Here is a 15,056-nt window from a genome sequence, read left to right on the forward strand (position 1 = left end):
CACACACACACACACACACACACACACACACACACACACACACATACACAGGTGCATGACATGACTTGATGCCAGACCCCTGGCACAGACGTCTGTTCAACGTATATTCCATTCCACATTGGTTCAACGTATATTCATTGAAATTACGTGGAAACAACGTTTATTCAACCAGTGTGTGGCCAGTGCATACTCTTCACACATATACAGTGTGTTCTGTCTGTGAATCCCACACGAAAATAATGCGCGTAACCGCCCCCGTTTTAAATACACAGGGGCGCGCCCACATACATCTTGATACCCGGCTCAGCCAATTTTCAGTGGAAGTGTTGTTGGACAAGGGATGAGATATAGCCAACGAGCGCCTATAACACAGGACAACAACACAGCCAAACGTGGACGAGGACTTTACGCGATATTTACCTACCTTGGAACAAGATAAATTATTTACAAACACCATGTTGGATTGACTGGAGAAAAACTCTAATCAATGGATTGGTTTTGAGATCGTTTGGTAATATTATCACTTCAGGAGTCTGAGAGAGGGAGAGTGAGCGCGCGCCTCTGTCTGTGTTTGTGAGTCTGAGTGAAAGGACCGAGAAGGAGCGGGAGAGAGAGGGAGGGGAGGGAGGTGGGATCAGGAAAGATATATTTTTTCAGTGATGGAACTCACAATGGAAAACCTTGGAAACCTCCACGGCGTCTCGCACTCACAGGCCGATGAACTGATGAGCTCCACGCACGCCCGGCAGTCCTCCGCCCCTTCACACCGGAACCTGGTTTCTCACGCACACGGCCGGTCGGCCATGGTGTCTAGTATGGCCGCGATCCTGGATGGTACCGGGGACTACCGGACAGACCCCTCAGCGCTCTCTGGCCACCTCCACCCGGCTATGAGCATGTGTGAGTCCGGGATGAGCCTGAGCAACACCTACACCACCCTGACCCCTCTCCAGCACCTACCTCCCATATCCACGGTCTCCGACAAGTTCCACCACCCACACTCCCACCACCACGCAGCCGCCCACCAGCGACTCTCCGCGGGGAACGTCAGCGGGAGCTTTACGTTGATGAGGGATGACCACCGTGGGCTGGCGTCTATGGGAAACCTGTACGGCCACTACCCTAAAGATATGTCCGGCATGGTCCATGGGTCACTCTCCCCGTTGTCCAACAGTCTCGGCTCTTTGCACAACTCCCAGCAGACGCTCTCAGCCTACGGTCCAAGTGCTCACCTTACTAATGATGCCAAGATGCTCTCTCCCGTGACAGGCTTCGAGTCCCACGCCGCAATGCTGTCCCGGAGCGAGGAGCACCTTGCCAGGGGGTTAGGCGGCCATGGGCATGGCATGATGTCCAACCTCAACGGGATGCACCATCCGCACAGCCACCTTCACTCCCAGGCCAATGGGGCAGCGATGCTGGCCGAGCGAGAGAGGCACGGGGCTGGGTCCGGCCAGGGAGGAGTGTCGGGAGGGCAGGCGGAGGAGATCAACACGAAAGAGGTGGCTCAACGGATAACGGCAGAGCTGAAGCGCTACTCAATTCCCCAGGCTATTTTCGCCCAGAGGATCCTATGTCGGTCCCAAGGAACCCTCTCGGATCTTCTGCGGAACCCCAAGCCGTGGAGTAAACTCAAGTCAGGCCGGGAGACGTTTAGGAGAATGTGGAAGTGGCTCCAGGAGCCCGAGTTTCAGCGGATGTCTGCCCTTCGGTTGGCGGGTAAGATGCTTCTGGTCTCACGGCCTTTCTCATGTGGGCTGCTTATTGAACAGCCGATCGTAACTATTGACGTTTTACGCATAAAAGCGTAGTTTGTTCACTCTTTTGTCAAACCCTCTCTATTTAATGTTACGATAAATAACTAGCTGTATAGGCTACTACAATGAGCCTGATATGCTATATATAACTTATTTTAGGCTAAAGACGTCCAGCGTTGTAAGAAAAATCACAGTAAAACGACCGTTATACACGTCAGACAAAACCACAACTTCCAAACGATTCAGCACCATAGTCAGTACAAAACGGGTGCGACAAAAACGAGACCAAGTACGTCTTAAACTTCAGAGCAGACTTTGTGAGAGAATCTTTCTCTCTTTTGAAATCGCCGTTTTTGTTGTTGTTGAGAGACACAGTATCTGCGGTACAGTGCAAGTGATTGCATGATATCCCTGTCAGCATTTGTTGGTGTGACACGTTCCAAGAGAAACTGCATACACACTGTTACACCTCAGCCCAACGTTAACAGGGTTTTTGTCGGCTACCCATGCAGCCTGATATAACCACTGAGAGGACATGGACATTTCATAGTCATGTAAGGCTAATATGAGGCTCTGGTGTATTATGGGGATATGTGTGCTCTGTTACGCGCCAGGCCGGATGTGTGTGTGTGTAATAATAAATTGCATTTGTAGAGCACTTGACATTTACAGACAGACATCACAAAGTTATTTACATTGTGTGCTTTAATAATAGGGGAAAACTATTAGGCGATAATTAAAAGACAGCTAGTGGCCTAGAACTATACAATACGCACAATAATAAGGGAGGCGACAGAGACTGAAAACATTAAAACTTGGTGTCTAAAGCATGTCGTCCTGTCCATCGTGGTTCTCTCTAGTGAATCCCACATGTTCCAAACATGTCACCCACACAGTCACTCCCTCTCATTGGTCCCGCTTGCCCCGCCAGCTTGAACATAAAGGCCTAAACTCGTCGCAGGTTGGTATTTATTGTCCTTAGTATTGTTCTGGAGGCAGCTCTGCAGAGAGCTTACTTGCTGGCACGCTGGCATAGCCACAAAGTCATACAAACTTAGTTTAAACCTAACCGTAACCCTAACCTTAACCACACTGCTAACCCTAATGTTTAACCCTAACCTTCAATTAAGACCAAAAATAACATTTTTGTTTTCATGAATTTTTACGATATAGCAACTGGCCCATCTAGCGGATATCGCTCAGTTCTGCCTCCAGGGCAAGATTCCTGACAATACATGTCAACCTACAAACTAGTCGCGCAGGAGGAGAGCGCGTCAGAGGGGCGCGTGACCTCTGGCTGCATGGTCAATACGCGAGTTCCCACTCTCCCCTTTTAAATGTGGCACATGGATCAATATTCGAATCCAGACCTGAAATACAGCCAACCACATGGCCGCGCCGGGTTTTCATTTAGGCAGCTTTTGTAGTTTAAGGTCTAAAATTAGACTAGATATGCCTATGAGTTGTCCCGTCTGTCTACCACTGGCTTCCTCCTGCTTTGGTGACGCAGGCGTTTAGTTGCCTGGTCGAATACCGAATACTGACTCGTATCACGGGTTACCTGCCTGTTAAGTTTATTTCGAAATTGAAAATGCTGTCGAGCCTATCCCTTGGCCATAGAAAAACATTTACTATAAAATACAAACTATTTTCGTGCAAAGGAATTTTCTTGCCACGGACACATTTTCACCACAGTCGGTCCTAAGTGACCAAATAAAGGCCACAAAGACCTTCGTCGTGTTTTAATTATCATTTTTCTCTATGCGGTTGATTTGTTTGATTCATTTTATCACGTTTATGTTTTACATTTCAATCGTTGTCCAGTCAATAATTTCAAAACAAGAGACATTTGAAATGATTGTACAATAAAAAATATAATAAACCGAAATGAAAAACTTATAGTTAGAGTTGTTTTTCCAATTGGTTATTACATTTCTGAGAAAATGTATAGTTTTACTGTAAAACAGGAGGGATATTTTCAGACAATTTCAGACAAAACCATGTTGTGCCCAATCATGTTTGTACCATGTTTTGTGCTGCTACCATGTTGTGCTCCTGCCATGTTGTGTTGCTACCATGTTGTTGTCATGTTGTGTTGCTAGAATGCTGTGTTGTCATGTGTTGCTGCCATGCTATGTTGTTGTCTTAGGTCTCTCTTTATGTAGTGTTGTGGTGTCTCTCTTGTCGTGATGTGTGTTTTGTCCTATATATACAGTGGGGCAAAAAAGTATTTAGTCAGCCACCAATTGTGCAAGTTCTCCCACTTAAAAAGATGAGAGAGGCCTGTAATTTTCATCATAGGTACACTTCAACTATGACAGACAAAATGAGAAAAAAAATCCAGAAAATCACATTGTAGGATTTTTAATGAATTTATTTGCAAATTATGGTGGAAAATAAGTGTTTGGTCACCTACAAACAAGCTAGATTTCTGGCTCTCACAGACCTGTAACTTCTTCTTAAAGAGGCTCCTCTGTCCTCTACTCGTTACCTGTATTAATGGCACCTGTTTGATCTTGTTATCAGTATAAAAGACACCTGTCCACAACCTCAAACAGTCACACTCCAAACTCCACTATGGCCAAGACCAAAGAGCTGTCAAAGGACACCAGAAACAAAATTGTAGACCTGCACCAGGCTGGGAAGACTGAATCTGCAATAGGTAAGCAGCTTGGTTTGAAGAACCTGTGGGAGCAATTATTAGGAAATGGAAGACATACAAGACCACTGATAATCTCCCTCGATCGGGGGCTCCACGCAAGATCTCACCCTGTGAGGTCAAAATGATCACAAGAACGGTGAGCAAAAATTCCAGAACCACACGGGGGACCTAGTGAATGACCTGCAGAGAGCTGGGACCAAAGTAAGAAAGCCTACCATCAGTAACACACTACGCCGCCAGGGAGTCAAATACTGCAGTGTCAGACGTGTCCCCCTGCTTAAGCCAGTACATGTCCAGGCCCGTCTGAAGTTTGCTAGACAGCATTTGGATGATCCAGAAGAAGATTGGGAGAATGTAATATGCTCAGATGAAACCAAAATATAACTTTTTGGTAAAAACTCAACTCGTCGTGTTTGGAGGACAAAGAATGCTGAGTTGCATCCAAAGAACACCATACCTACTGGGAAGCATGGGGGTGGAAACATCATGCTTTGGGGCTGTTTTTCTGCAAAGGGACCAGGACGACTGATCCGTGTAAAGGAAAGAATGAATGGGGCCATGTATCGTGAGAGTTTGAGTGAAAACCTCCTTCCATCAGCAAGGGCATTGAAGATGAAACGTGGATGGGTCTTTCAGCATGACAATGATCCCAAACACACCGCCCGGGCAACGAAGGAGTGGCTTCGTAAGAAGCATTTCAAGGTCCTGGAGTGGCCCAGCCAGTCTCCAGATCTCAACCCCATAGAAAATCTTTGGAGGGAGTTGAAAGTCTGTGTTGCCCAGCAACAGCCCCAAGACATCACTGCTCTAGAGGAGATCTGCATGGAGGAATGGGCCAAAATACCAGCAACAGTGTGTGAAAACCTTGTGAAGACTTACAGAAAACGTTTGACCTCTGTCATTGCCAACAAAGGGTATATAACAAAGTAGTGAGATAGACTTTTGTTATTGACCAAATAATTATTTTCCACCATAATTTGCAAATAAATTCATAAAAAAATCCTACAATGTGATTTTCTGGATTTTTTTCTCTCTCATTTTGTCTGTCATAGTTGAAGTGTACCTATGATGAAAATGACAGGCCTCTCTCATGTTTTTAAGTGGGAGAACTTACACAATTGGTGGCAAACTAAATACTTTTTTGCCCCACTGTATATATACAGTATATATATTTTTGTTAAATTACCAGTCCCCGTCCCCCGCAGGAGGCCTTTTGCCTTTTGGTAGGCCTTCATTGTAAATAAGAATTTGTTCTTAACTGACTTGCCTTGTTATATAAAGGTTCCGTCCCCTAATCATGGTGAAAATATTCTCACTCTGTATAATAGCTGAATATTCCATTGACATATCATTTCCGTTCATATGCTTTAATAGTTTAATTTACTCATAAACAAACTGTAGAAACAACTAGGCTAAATCATACAAAGCTTATATGTGATCCCATAACTTGCATGTCTTTTCTCCATTCTAATCTGTCAAAAGGAAGATCACTCTGAACACGGTGTAGTGGTGTGCATTCTCTTGTGATTAGTGCCCAGGGGGGTTGATTTTAGTACCCCTCCCACAACTTTAAATTAAATCATATACATCTGAATGACTGATGAGTTATTGACTCATGATAAGTGTGTGTGTGTATGTGTGTGTGTGTAAGCCTTTGTGTGTGTGTTTGTGTGTCAGCAAGCATGTGTTGAGTTGAAATGCTGATCGCACCAAATCACAACCAAGTTTCCTGTGTGTATGTGTTCAAGAGTAGCCTGGTCCCAATCCTCCTATCTCATTGTCATACGGTGCATATTTGGCAAGTCATTGAACCAACACAAAACAAGGAGTTGGTAAAATCACAAACAGACGGGATCAGCAGGCTAGTTCAAGGGTCCATAAGGACACAGACTGTTGAAGCGGCTAGCAGGTTGTTGGAGATGGTGTTCTTGTAGTACATCATTTTCACAGGTGTTACAGTCAATACCACTGATTCCTCTGCACTGTCACACTGTCTACTCTACAGGTCAGATAGTGTAAGAGTTGTTTGAAGTTGTACCGCTACAGAACGGATACTGGTGCAACCTTTCCTGATAGGAATCTAAAAAAAAGACAATGAAAAAGCCAGATAGTTAGGTAGATATATATATATAGTTGAAGTCGGAAGTTTACATACACTTTAGGTTGGAGTCATTAAAACGTGTTTTTCAACCTCTCCACAAATTTCTTGTTAACAAACTACAGTTTTGGCATGTCGGTTAGGACATCTACCTTGTGCATGACACAAGTCATTTTTCCAACAATTGTTTACAGACAGATTATTTCACTTATAATTCACTGTATCACAATTCCAGTGGGTCAGAAGTTTACACACACTAAGTTGACTGTGCCTTTAAACAGCTTGGAAAATTCCAGAAAATGATGTCATGGCTTTAGAAGCTTCTGATAGGCTAATTGACATAATTTGAGTCAATTGGAGGTGTACCTGTGGATGTATTTCAAAGCCTACCTTCAAACTCAGTGCCTCTTTGCTTGACATCATGGGAAAATCAAAAGAAATCAGCAAAAAATTGTAGACCTCCACAAGTCTGGTTCCTCCTTGGGAGCAATTTCCAAACACCTGAAGGTACCACGTTCATCTGTATAAACAATAGTACGCAAGTATAAACACCATGGGACCATGCAGCCGTCATACCGATCAAGAAGGAGACGCGTTCTGTCTCCTAGAGATGGACATACTTTGGTGCGAAAAGTGCAAATCAATCCCAGAACAACTGCAAAGGACCTCGTAAAGAAACTGGAGGAAACAGGTACAAAAGTATCTACATCCACAGTAAAACGAGTCCTATATCGACACAACCTGAAAGGCCGCTCAGCAAGGAAGGAGCCCATGCTCCAAAACCGCCATAAAAATGCCAGACTACGGTTTGCAACTGCACATGGGGACAAAGATCATACTTTTTGGAGAAATGTCCTCTGTTCTGATGAAACAAAAATAGAACTGTTTGGCCATAATGACCATTGTTATGTTTGGAGGAAAAAGTGGGAGGTTTGTAAGCCAAAGAACCACATCCCAACTGTGAAGCACGGGGGTGGCAGCATCATGTTGTGGGGGTGCTTTGTTGCACTTCACAAAATAGATGGCATTATAAGGCAGGAAAATTATGTGGATATATTGAAGAAACATCTCAAGACATCAGTCAGGAAGTTAGAGCTTGGATCTTCCAAATGGACAATGACCCCAAGCATATTTCCAAAGTTGTGGAAAAATGGCTTAAGGACAACAAAGTCAAGGTATTGGAGTGGCCATCATAAAGACCTGACCTCAATCCTATAAAAGATTTGTGGGCAGAACTGAAAAAGCGTGTGCGAGCAAAGAGGCCTACAAACCTGACTCAGTTACACCAGCTCTGTCAGGAGGAATGGGCCAAAATTCAACCAACTTATTGTGTGAAGCTTGTGGAAGGCTACCTGAAACGTTTTACCCAAGTTAAACCATTTAAAGGCAATGCTACCAAACACTAATTGAGTGTATGTAAACTTCTGACCCACTGGGAATGTGATGAAAGAAATAAAAGCTGAAATAAATCATTCTCTCTACTATTATTCTGAAATTTCACATTCTTAAAATGAAGTCGTGATCCTGAATGACCTAAGACAGGGAATTATTACTAGGATTAAGTGTCAGGAATTGTGAAAACCTGAGTTTAAATGTATTTGGCTAAGGTGTATGTAAACTTCCGATTTCAACCGTAGGTAGGTAGGTAGGTAGGTAGGTAGGTAGGTAGGTAGATAGATAGATAGATAGATAGATAGATAGCTGTAGCCGTATAGCTGTGCTAGTGATTGTCATTAATAGTGTAGCTCTGTCCTTTCTCTGTTTGCCTGGCTTTGCACATAGGAAATCAATAAAGCTGCTTCCCATTCCCAACCCCCTCTCTCTCTCTCTCTCTCTGTCTGTCTGTCTGTCTGTCTGTCTGTCTGTCTGTCTGTCTGTCTGTCTGTCTGTCTGTCTGTCTGTCTGTCTGTCTGTCTGTCTGTCTGTCTGTCTGTCTGCCTTTCTCTCTCTCTCTCTCATTTTGTCTCTGCCATCTTCTCTGCAATTCATCACAAAAACATGACCTATCATCCATTATGACTGCCACTAGAACCGGACAGGCTGCTTCAGTGGTCTGGAAACCCAAACACTGCAGGAAACAGAGTTGAGGGATAAAGCTTGAGGACTGGAAACCCAAACACTGTAGGAAACAGAGTTGAGGGATTAAGCTCGAGGACTGGAAACCCAAACACTGTCGGAAACAGAGTTGAGGGATAAAGCTCGAGGACTGGAAACCCAAACACTGTCGGAAACAGAGTTGAGGGATAAAGCTCGAGGACTGGAAACCCAAACACTGTAGGAAACAGAGTTGAGGGATAAAGCTTGAGGACTGGAAACCCAGACACTGTAGGAAACAGAGTTGAGGGTTGAAGCTCGAGGACTGGAAACCCAGACACTGTAGGAAACAGAGTTGAGGGTTGAAGCTCGAGGACTGGAAACCCAAACACTGTAGGAAACAGAGTTGAGGGTTGAAGCTCGAGGACTGGAAACCCAAACACTGTAGGAAACAGAGTTGAGGGTTGAAGCTCGAGGACTGGAAACCCAAACACTGTAGGAAACAGAGTTGAGGGTTGAAGCTCGAGGACTGGAAACCCAAACACTGTAGGAAACAGAGTTGAGGGTTGAAGCTCGAGGACTGGAAACCCAAACACTGTAGGAAACAGAGTTGAGGGTTGAAGCTCGAGGACTGGAAACCCAAACACTGTAGGAAACAGAGTTGAGGGTTGAAGCTCGAGGATAGAAGGAAATCCATCTGCTATAATGTGATAAATATGAGGAGGAAAAGCTGCAAATCTATTGTGTCATTTTAGTGTAAGAGCTGTTTGAAAAGACCACTTGAAATTGCAGTCTGTATTGGTGGGATGGAGTGTTGGCCTGCCTGGTGACATCACCAGGCAAAAAATGAGTTACCAGACCAATAAGAAAGAGAGTCTCTGCCAATCACAGCTAGTTTTCCTCTCCTCACAAAGACCACTCCCAGCATGTCCTAGCAAATGTCCTAAATATTGCTTTGCTAAGAAGCATTTTTCTTCTTCTTTTTGACAATTTTAATTTAAAACCCAGAAATGATTTGATATTGATATAAAACCATTAAGTTGTCCTTTGTGGCTCAGTTGGTAGAGCATGGCGCTTGTAACCCCAGGATAGTGGGTTGATTATTCCCTGGACCACCCATATATGTTAAACATATGCAAGCATGACTGTATGTTGCTTTGGATAAAAGCGACAGCTAATTAACATATTATTAAGTCAGGATTTGGTCTATGATGTACAGCAGTTGTCTTTGTGGTTGATTCTTTCTCTGCGACTGTGTCAGTTGGTGTTCACCAGGGTGTTAGAGAGCTACAAGGTAGGCATGCTTTCGCTCCAGCCCAGGACTAACATATGTGATTCAGCTATACCACCTGAGCTGTGTGAGGTACATGCTGTGAGGTGGGGAGCTGTCCTTGTGCCTGATCATTCAGACTGTGATTCTGAATGGACAGCTGGTCCCAGGTGTGTCATTCGTGATAGTGGAGGTAGAACTGGGACAGAGCGAACAATCTGATCATAAGTCAGATGTTGTTTGATCATATTCATCAGGGTTCAATGCTCAGAACATTGTTGTTATTATTAGACGTTATTATTAGAAATGTGATCTACAGAATGGAATAACACTATTTATAAACTGGGTGGTTCGATCCCTGAATTTTGATTGGCTGACAGCCGTGGTATATCAGACCATATACCACAGGTATGACAAAACATGTATTTTTACTGCTCTAATTACGTTGGTAACCAGTTTATAATATCAATAAGGCACCTTGGGGGTTTGTGATGTATGGGCAATATACCACGGCTAAGGTCTGTGTCCAGACACTCCACGTTGTGTCGTGCTTAAGAACAGCCCTTAGTCGTGGCATATTGGCCATATACCACACCCCCTCATGGCTTATTGCTCAATTATATCCTTATCTCTCTGTTGTGGGGCCGCCCATACCCCAACACTGCCAGCGCCATTCATATATTTTGTAGACCAATGTCTTTGATGCCGTCTATGAAAGATTAATGCCAATCTGTAGTTTAGCCCAGTGTTCTTGGTTTATGCAATTAAATGCAAATGTTCAGATCGCTGCAAGTAAATGAACTCTATCAAAACGTAAACAAAAAGAGTGATATGTGAAATAAGAGAGCAGGGGCTGGTATTGATTCAGGGTTGGGGAGTTTGGGCTTTGTGTGAACAGGCTGATAGAGGTAGGGTAGTGAAAGGATCGATAGAGACTTTAATAATTGATAAGCATGAGGGAGAGGGAGATGGAGGAGAGTGGAAGGAAGAGAGAGAAGGAGGAGTAGAGTGGCGTAGCCCTTGTAAGAGACTCACTCCAGGGTAAGCAAAGCCAATGTGTGGTTAACACACAGCGCCAACCACAACCCCGACATACGTGTGGTACCTACAAACAGAATTGTGTATAACATGCTGTTTAAACCTGTAGGAAAACACCAACATCACACTTCAGACACTAAAATAACTGGGTTACTAAGAATGCACTGGTTAAATCTGTGGTCAACAACAACTGCATATCCTAACACTTTTGAATTGAACCTTTATTGAAACCTGAAAGTAACCTGAAAGTAATTTTATGATAAATAATAATAATAATCTTGTAGAAAGGAGACAGATTTACATAGAACAGCCCTCGCAAGACAAAGGCAGTGTTTTTTAACTGAGGATTCTAGTATATGTAGTCTGCCATAGTAACGATCCATTTCTGCTTATGTCAGCAAAACCACCTTAATGCAATCCAGGCTTGTGATGTAATTTCGTTTTTAAAGGTTGCTATGGTTTATGGGGTATGTAAATGCATCTTTATGTAGGCATGCATGCACATTGTACTGCGCGTGCGTGTGTGTGTGCGTGTGCGTGTGTGTTTGTGTTTGTGTGTGGTGTGTACATGTGTGATTGGGTTATACAGTGTGTCTGCACTATACATTGTTCAGGCTTATCTGACTCGCTCAGAATCGGTATCGATTTCCTCTCCTCTGCTCTCTCTCTCTCTCTCTCTCTCTCTCTCTCTCTCTCTCTCTCTCTCTCTCTCTGTCTGTCTCCCTCCATCTCTGGCACTGCACCAGCAGAAGCCAGCCGAGCAGATCCATCCCTCCCCTTTCCTCCCCCTCCTCTCCCCTCTGCATCATTGACTCTCCCATCAATGGTCCTCCCTGCTACTACAGAACAAACATCCATGTTTACTGCTACCAGCGCTCCCAGTCTCAGAATTATATCTTCATCCATGTTTCTCAAACGTCAAATTTCGAAGTTGCAATCCAAGTTCAGGCATTAATTCCAAGTTATTAAGGTTAGGCATTAACTCAGAATGGTTAATGGTTAAGGTTTGGGTAGCGCTATATAAAATCCATTATTATTGTTAGTGTTTTGAAGACTATCAAAGGGGAATAGGTCAATATTTACATAACATATACAATCATTCTCTCATCTGGGCTGTAACGGAGGAATTAATTTTAAAACACAAAAAAAGCCTAAATTGTCGAATTATGTGTAGCCTTGTAAAAGGTAATGAAAGACTGGGGATCAGATCTCTGCATGAAAATTCGTAGACACGCTCAGCTGGGAGGGTTCGGCTTGAGATGTGCTGTTCGTGGCTCTGACCATTCATTCTCTCGGTATAGGCTCTGTCCGTGGTTCTGACCATTCATTATCTCACTATAGGCGCTGTCCATGGACTGAACAAAGTTGGCACAAATTACAACAGCATTCGTATTTGCATTCTGACTGGAATATATAACGTTTGGTGGCAACATTGCGCCCCTTAAAAAGATGACAAGCTGATTTAGCCAGTCCCTATTCCCCAAATTTCAGTTTTGTAAACCCTGCAGTGCATTCACTAGGCTACTTGAAACCTGTGTGTGTGTGTGTGTGTGTGTGTGTGTGTGTGTGTGTGTGTGTGTGTGTGTGTGTGTGTGTGTGTGTGTGTGTGTGTGTGTGTGGTGTGTGTGTGTGTGTGTGTGTGTGTGGATACCTATTCTCCTGTTTAGAATGTACAATAATAACACTAACGTTACATTTACACAACTTCAATTAAATTAAATGGAAGACGGAAACATGCGCATAGCATGAGGAATGGTCACCGGTTTATTTGATTTATCTTTTGTAATAATAATATATTTTTTGCCTACTTCTATACATATTTCACTGATGAAATTATTTGACAAAAATGTACCGAAAGAAATACAACAACTAATGATGTAAATATACCTACTTAAAATTAACATATATTTGTCTCTTTATCTCAGAGCCAAACGGCGGGAAAGTAAAACATGGTAAATATGCATGATTAAATACGATACATACGCATCACTTATTTCTCGGTTTCCTTAGTTTCATATATTTATTCAATTTGTTGCTACATATTATTATTTTAATGCTATCCATAATTTGGAGGAAAAACAAAACCATGTTCTGAACTCTAAAGTCCCTTATTTTAACCGTGTAGCCAAATTAATTTAGCCTTAATGAGCCTGTGACATTTAAGCTATACATTTGTATTTTTTAAAACTTTATTTAACTAGGCAAGTCAGAACAAGTTCTTATTTACAATGACAGCCAAACCCTAACGACGCTGGGCCAATCGTGCGCCGCACTATGGGACTCTCAATCACGGCAGTTTGTGATACAGCCTGGAATCGAACTAGGGTCTAACGGGCGTCTCTAGATCTGATGTGCAGTGCCTTAGACCGCTGCGCCACTCGGGAGCCCGAGAGGCTCAGGCTTTGCCTTTTCAACTCAATACCAGTGCTTGACTTGACAGGAGCTAACCGGCACCTGAAATGTTCTACTGCTTGAGCTCCTGTTTCTCTTAAATATAAACAGTACCAGCACCGAAATTACTACCGAATTACTACCTTTTTCAGTCTAGGTCAAGCACTGCCCCATACTACAAACACCATACGAATAAACTGTTTCAAATAAATATCGTGTGCAAAATAGGATAGCTTTTAAGAATAAATTGCATAACAAACTATTTCTGAAACCTTATTGTCCTATCGAATAAAGAGCAGTTGTCTCCTTTCACTTCATAGGCTATGCCGCGAATAACAAATGGCTAGAAAGAATCTCTAAATTTTGGAAATATTTAGGTTCACAATATTGTGAATTATTTTCCCAAACATTCATTGTTACAGTTTGCTAAAATAATAGCTGCAATGAATATATAATGTAAATGCATGTTGAAAGGTGCAGCAGCAACCACAAGATAATTCAACTGCAATTACTTGCTTGGCTTAGGCTACATTAGAAAGCAAAGGATTTCATCAACAAATGAACGAAATGTTTCAACAAAATCAATCCATGTTCAATTAATTACAGCAGCTTCTAATGTAGGGACGGCTGTTGCTTGGCATGCCTTTGTGGGAACCCAACCGTTGACTTTACAGAATGCATTGGCTCTAATCAATACAATCAATGAGCGTAGATCTCAAAGGTGTGACGGACAGTGATTGATTGACATAAACTGTTTCTCGCCTGCAGTAGTCCGGCCGGTAAGGGAGAAGGCTCGTCTCACCGCACGCAAAACGCGGTCACGTCATTCCGCCCCAGCCTCGGTCCCAGGCACACCGCTATAGCAGCACGGTGCGGTCAGTTATGAAACACACACACACACACACACACACACACACACACACACACACACACACACACACACACACACACACACACACACACACACACACACACACACACACACACACACTTTAAAGTTGGGAGGGCAAAATACAGCACCTTTAAGGATCCTTTGAAAACACAGTCATTTTAATGAAATAACATTTTCATCATCAAACCTAAGATAATACATATGCATTGAAGTGTTGATACATAATCCCCTGCTTGCCCAATGTTTGGGTCAGGATTTTTGCAGTGTTTTCTGTTTGCACATGCCTATTTGCATATTTTTTCAGGCCTTCTATGCAAATGTTTCAGATAAGCTTCTGCAATTGTATAAACCTATAATAACATAGTTACTTTCACCCAAACTGTGCTCGGAACATTGTATTTATTTATTAACAAGCACATCGATATTGGCGTCAGTTGGAAGTCATCAGCGCCTTTATGTAGGCTACCCTGGTGCCTTTTCCAGCCTAAAAAATGTCCATCCTATGATCCTCACCTGAGTCCAAGGTAGCTTCCTATAAGGGTACTATCTCCCAATAGCCTAATCCCTAGATTAGGCCTACTATATCCTTACACTGTAAATCCCAGTGTACAGGCCCTATCTAAGCTATCGCTCATGTTTCCTCCATGTCCTCCACGCTGTCACGTGGCAGCGCTCACAGCAAGGAAGTCTAGTTCTACCAACCACCTGCTACCCTTCTCATCGTTAAGTGTGACGTCACGCGTACACGACTTTGTAAGTGTGGGAGCGAATCATTATGATGAGGAGGGAGGCTAAACTTCCTTTCTTTTGCAATTTAACATTTCCAAAAGGAAAGAGACTGCATGGGAAGGAGAGAGTAGGTCTACAGTGTACGGTTGTTCTTGGTAAATATATGTAAATCAATTATTTGAATG

At 43.1% G+C, this 15,056-nt stretch overlaps 1 protein-coding gene across 1 annotated transcript in view; it reads left to right on the forward strand.

Annotated features, from left to right (window-relative positions):
• The first annotated feature begins 653 nt into the window (after window positions 1-653).
• The window catches only part of onecut3b (one cut homeobox 3b), a 20,528-nt gene continuing 6,125 nt past the window's right edge, over window positions 654-15,056 (forward strand). The window contains exon 1 of the mRNA XM_024405232.2: window positions 654-1,719. Within this exon, the coding sequence (XP_024261000.1) occupies window positions 660-1,719 (1,060 nt within the window). The 5' untranslated portion in view covers window positions 654-659. The remainder of the gene's footprint in view (window positions 1,720-15,056) is intronic.

This window comes from Oncorhynchus tshawytscha, linkage group LG10, assembly GCF_018296145.1.
Source record: "Oncorhynchus tshawytscha isolate Ot180627B linkage group LG10, Otsh_v2.0, whole genome shotgun sequence".
Lineage (NCBI taxonomy): Eukaryota > Metazoa > Chordata > Actinopteri > Salmoniformes > Salmonidae > Oncorhynchus > Oncorhynchus tshawytscha.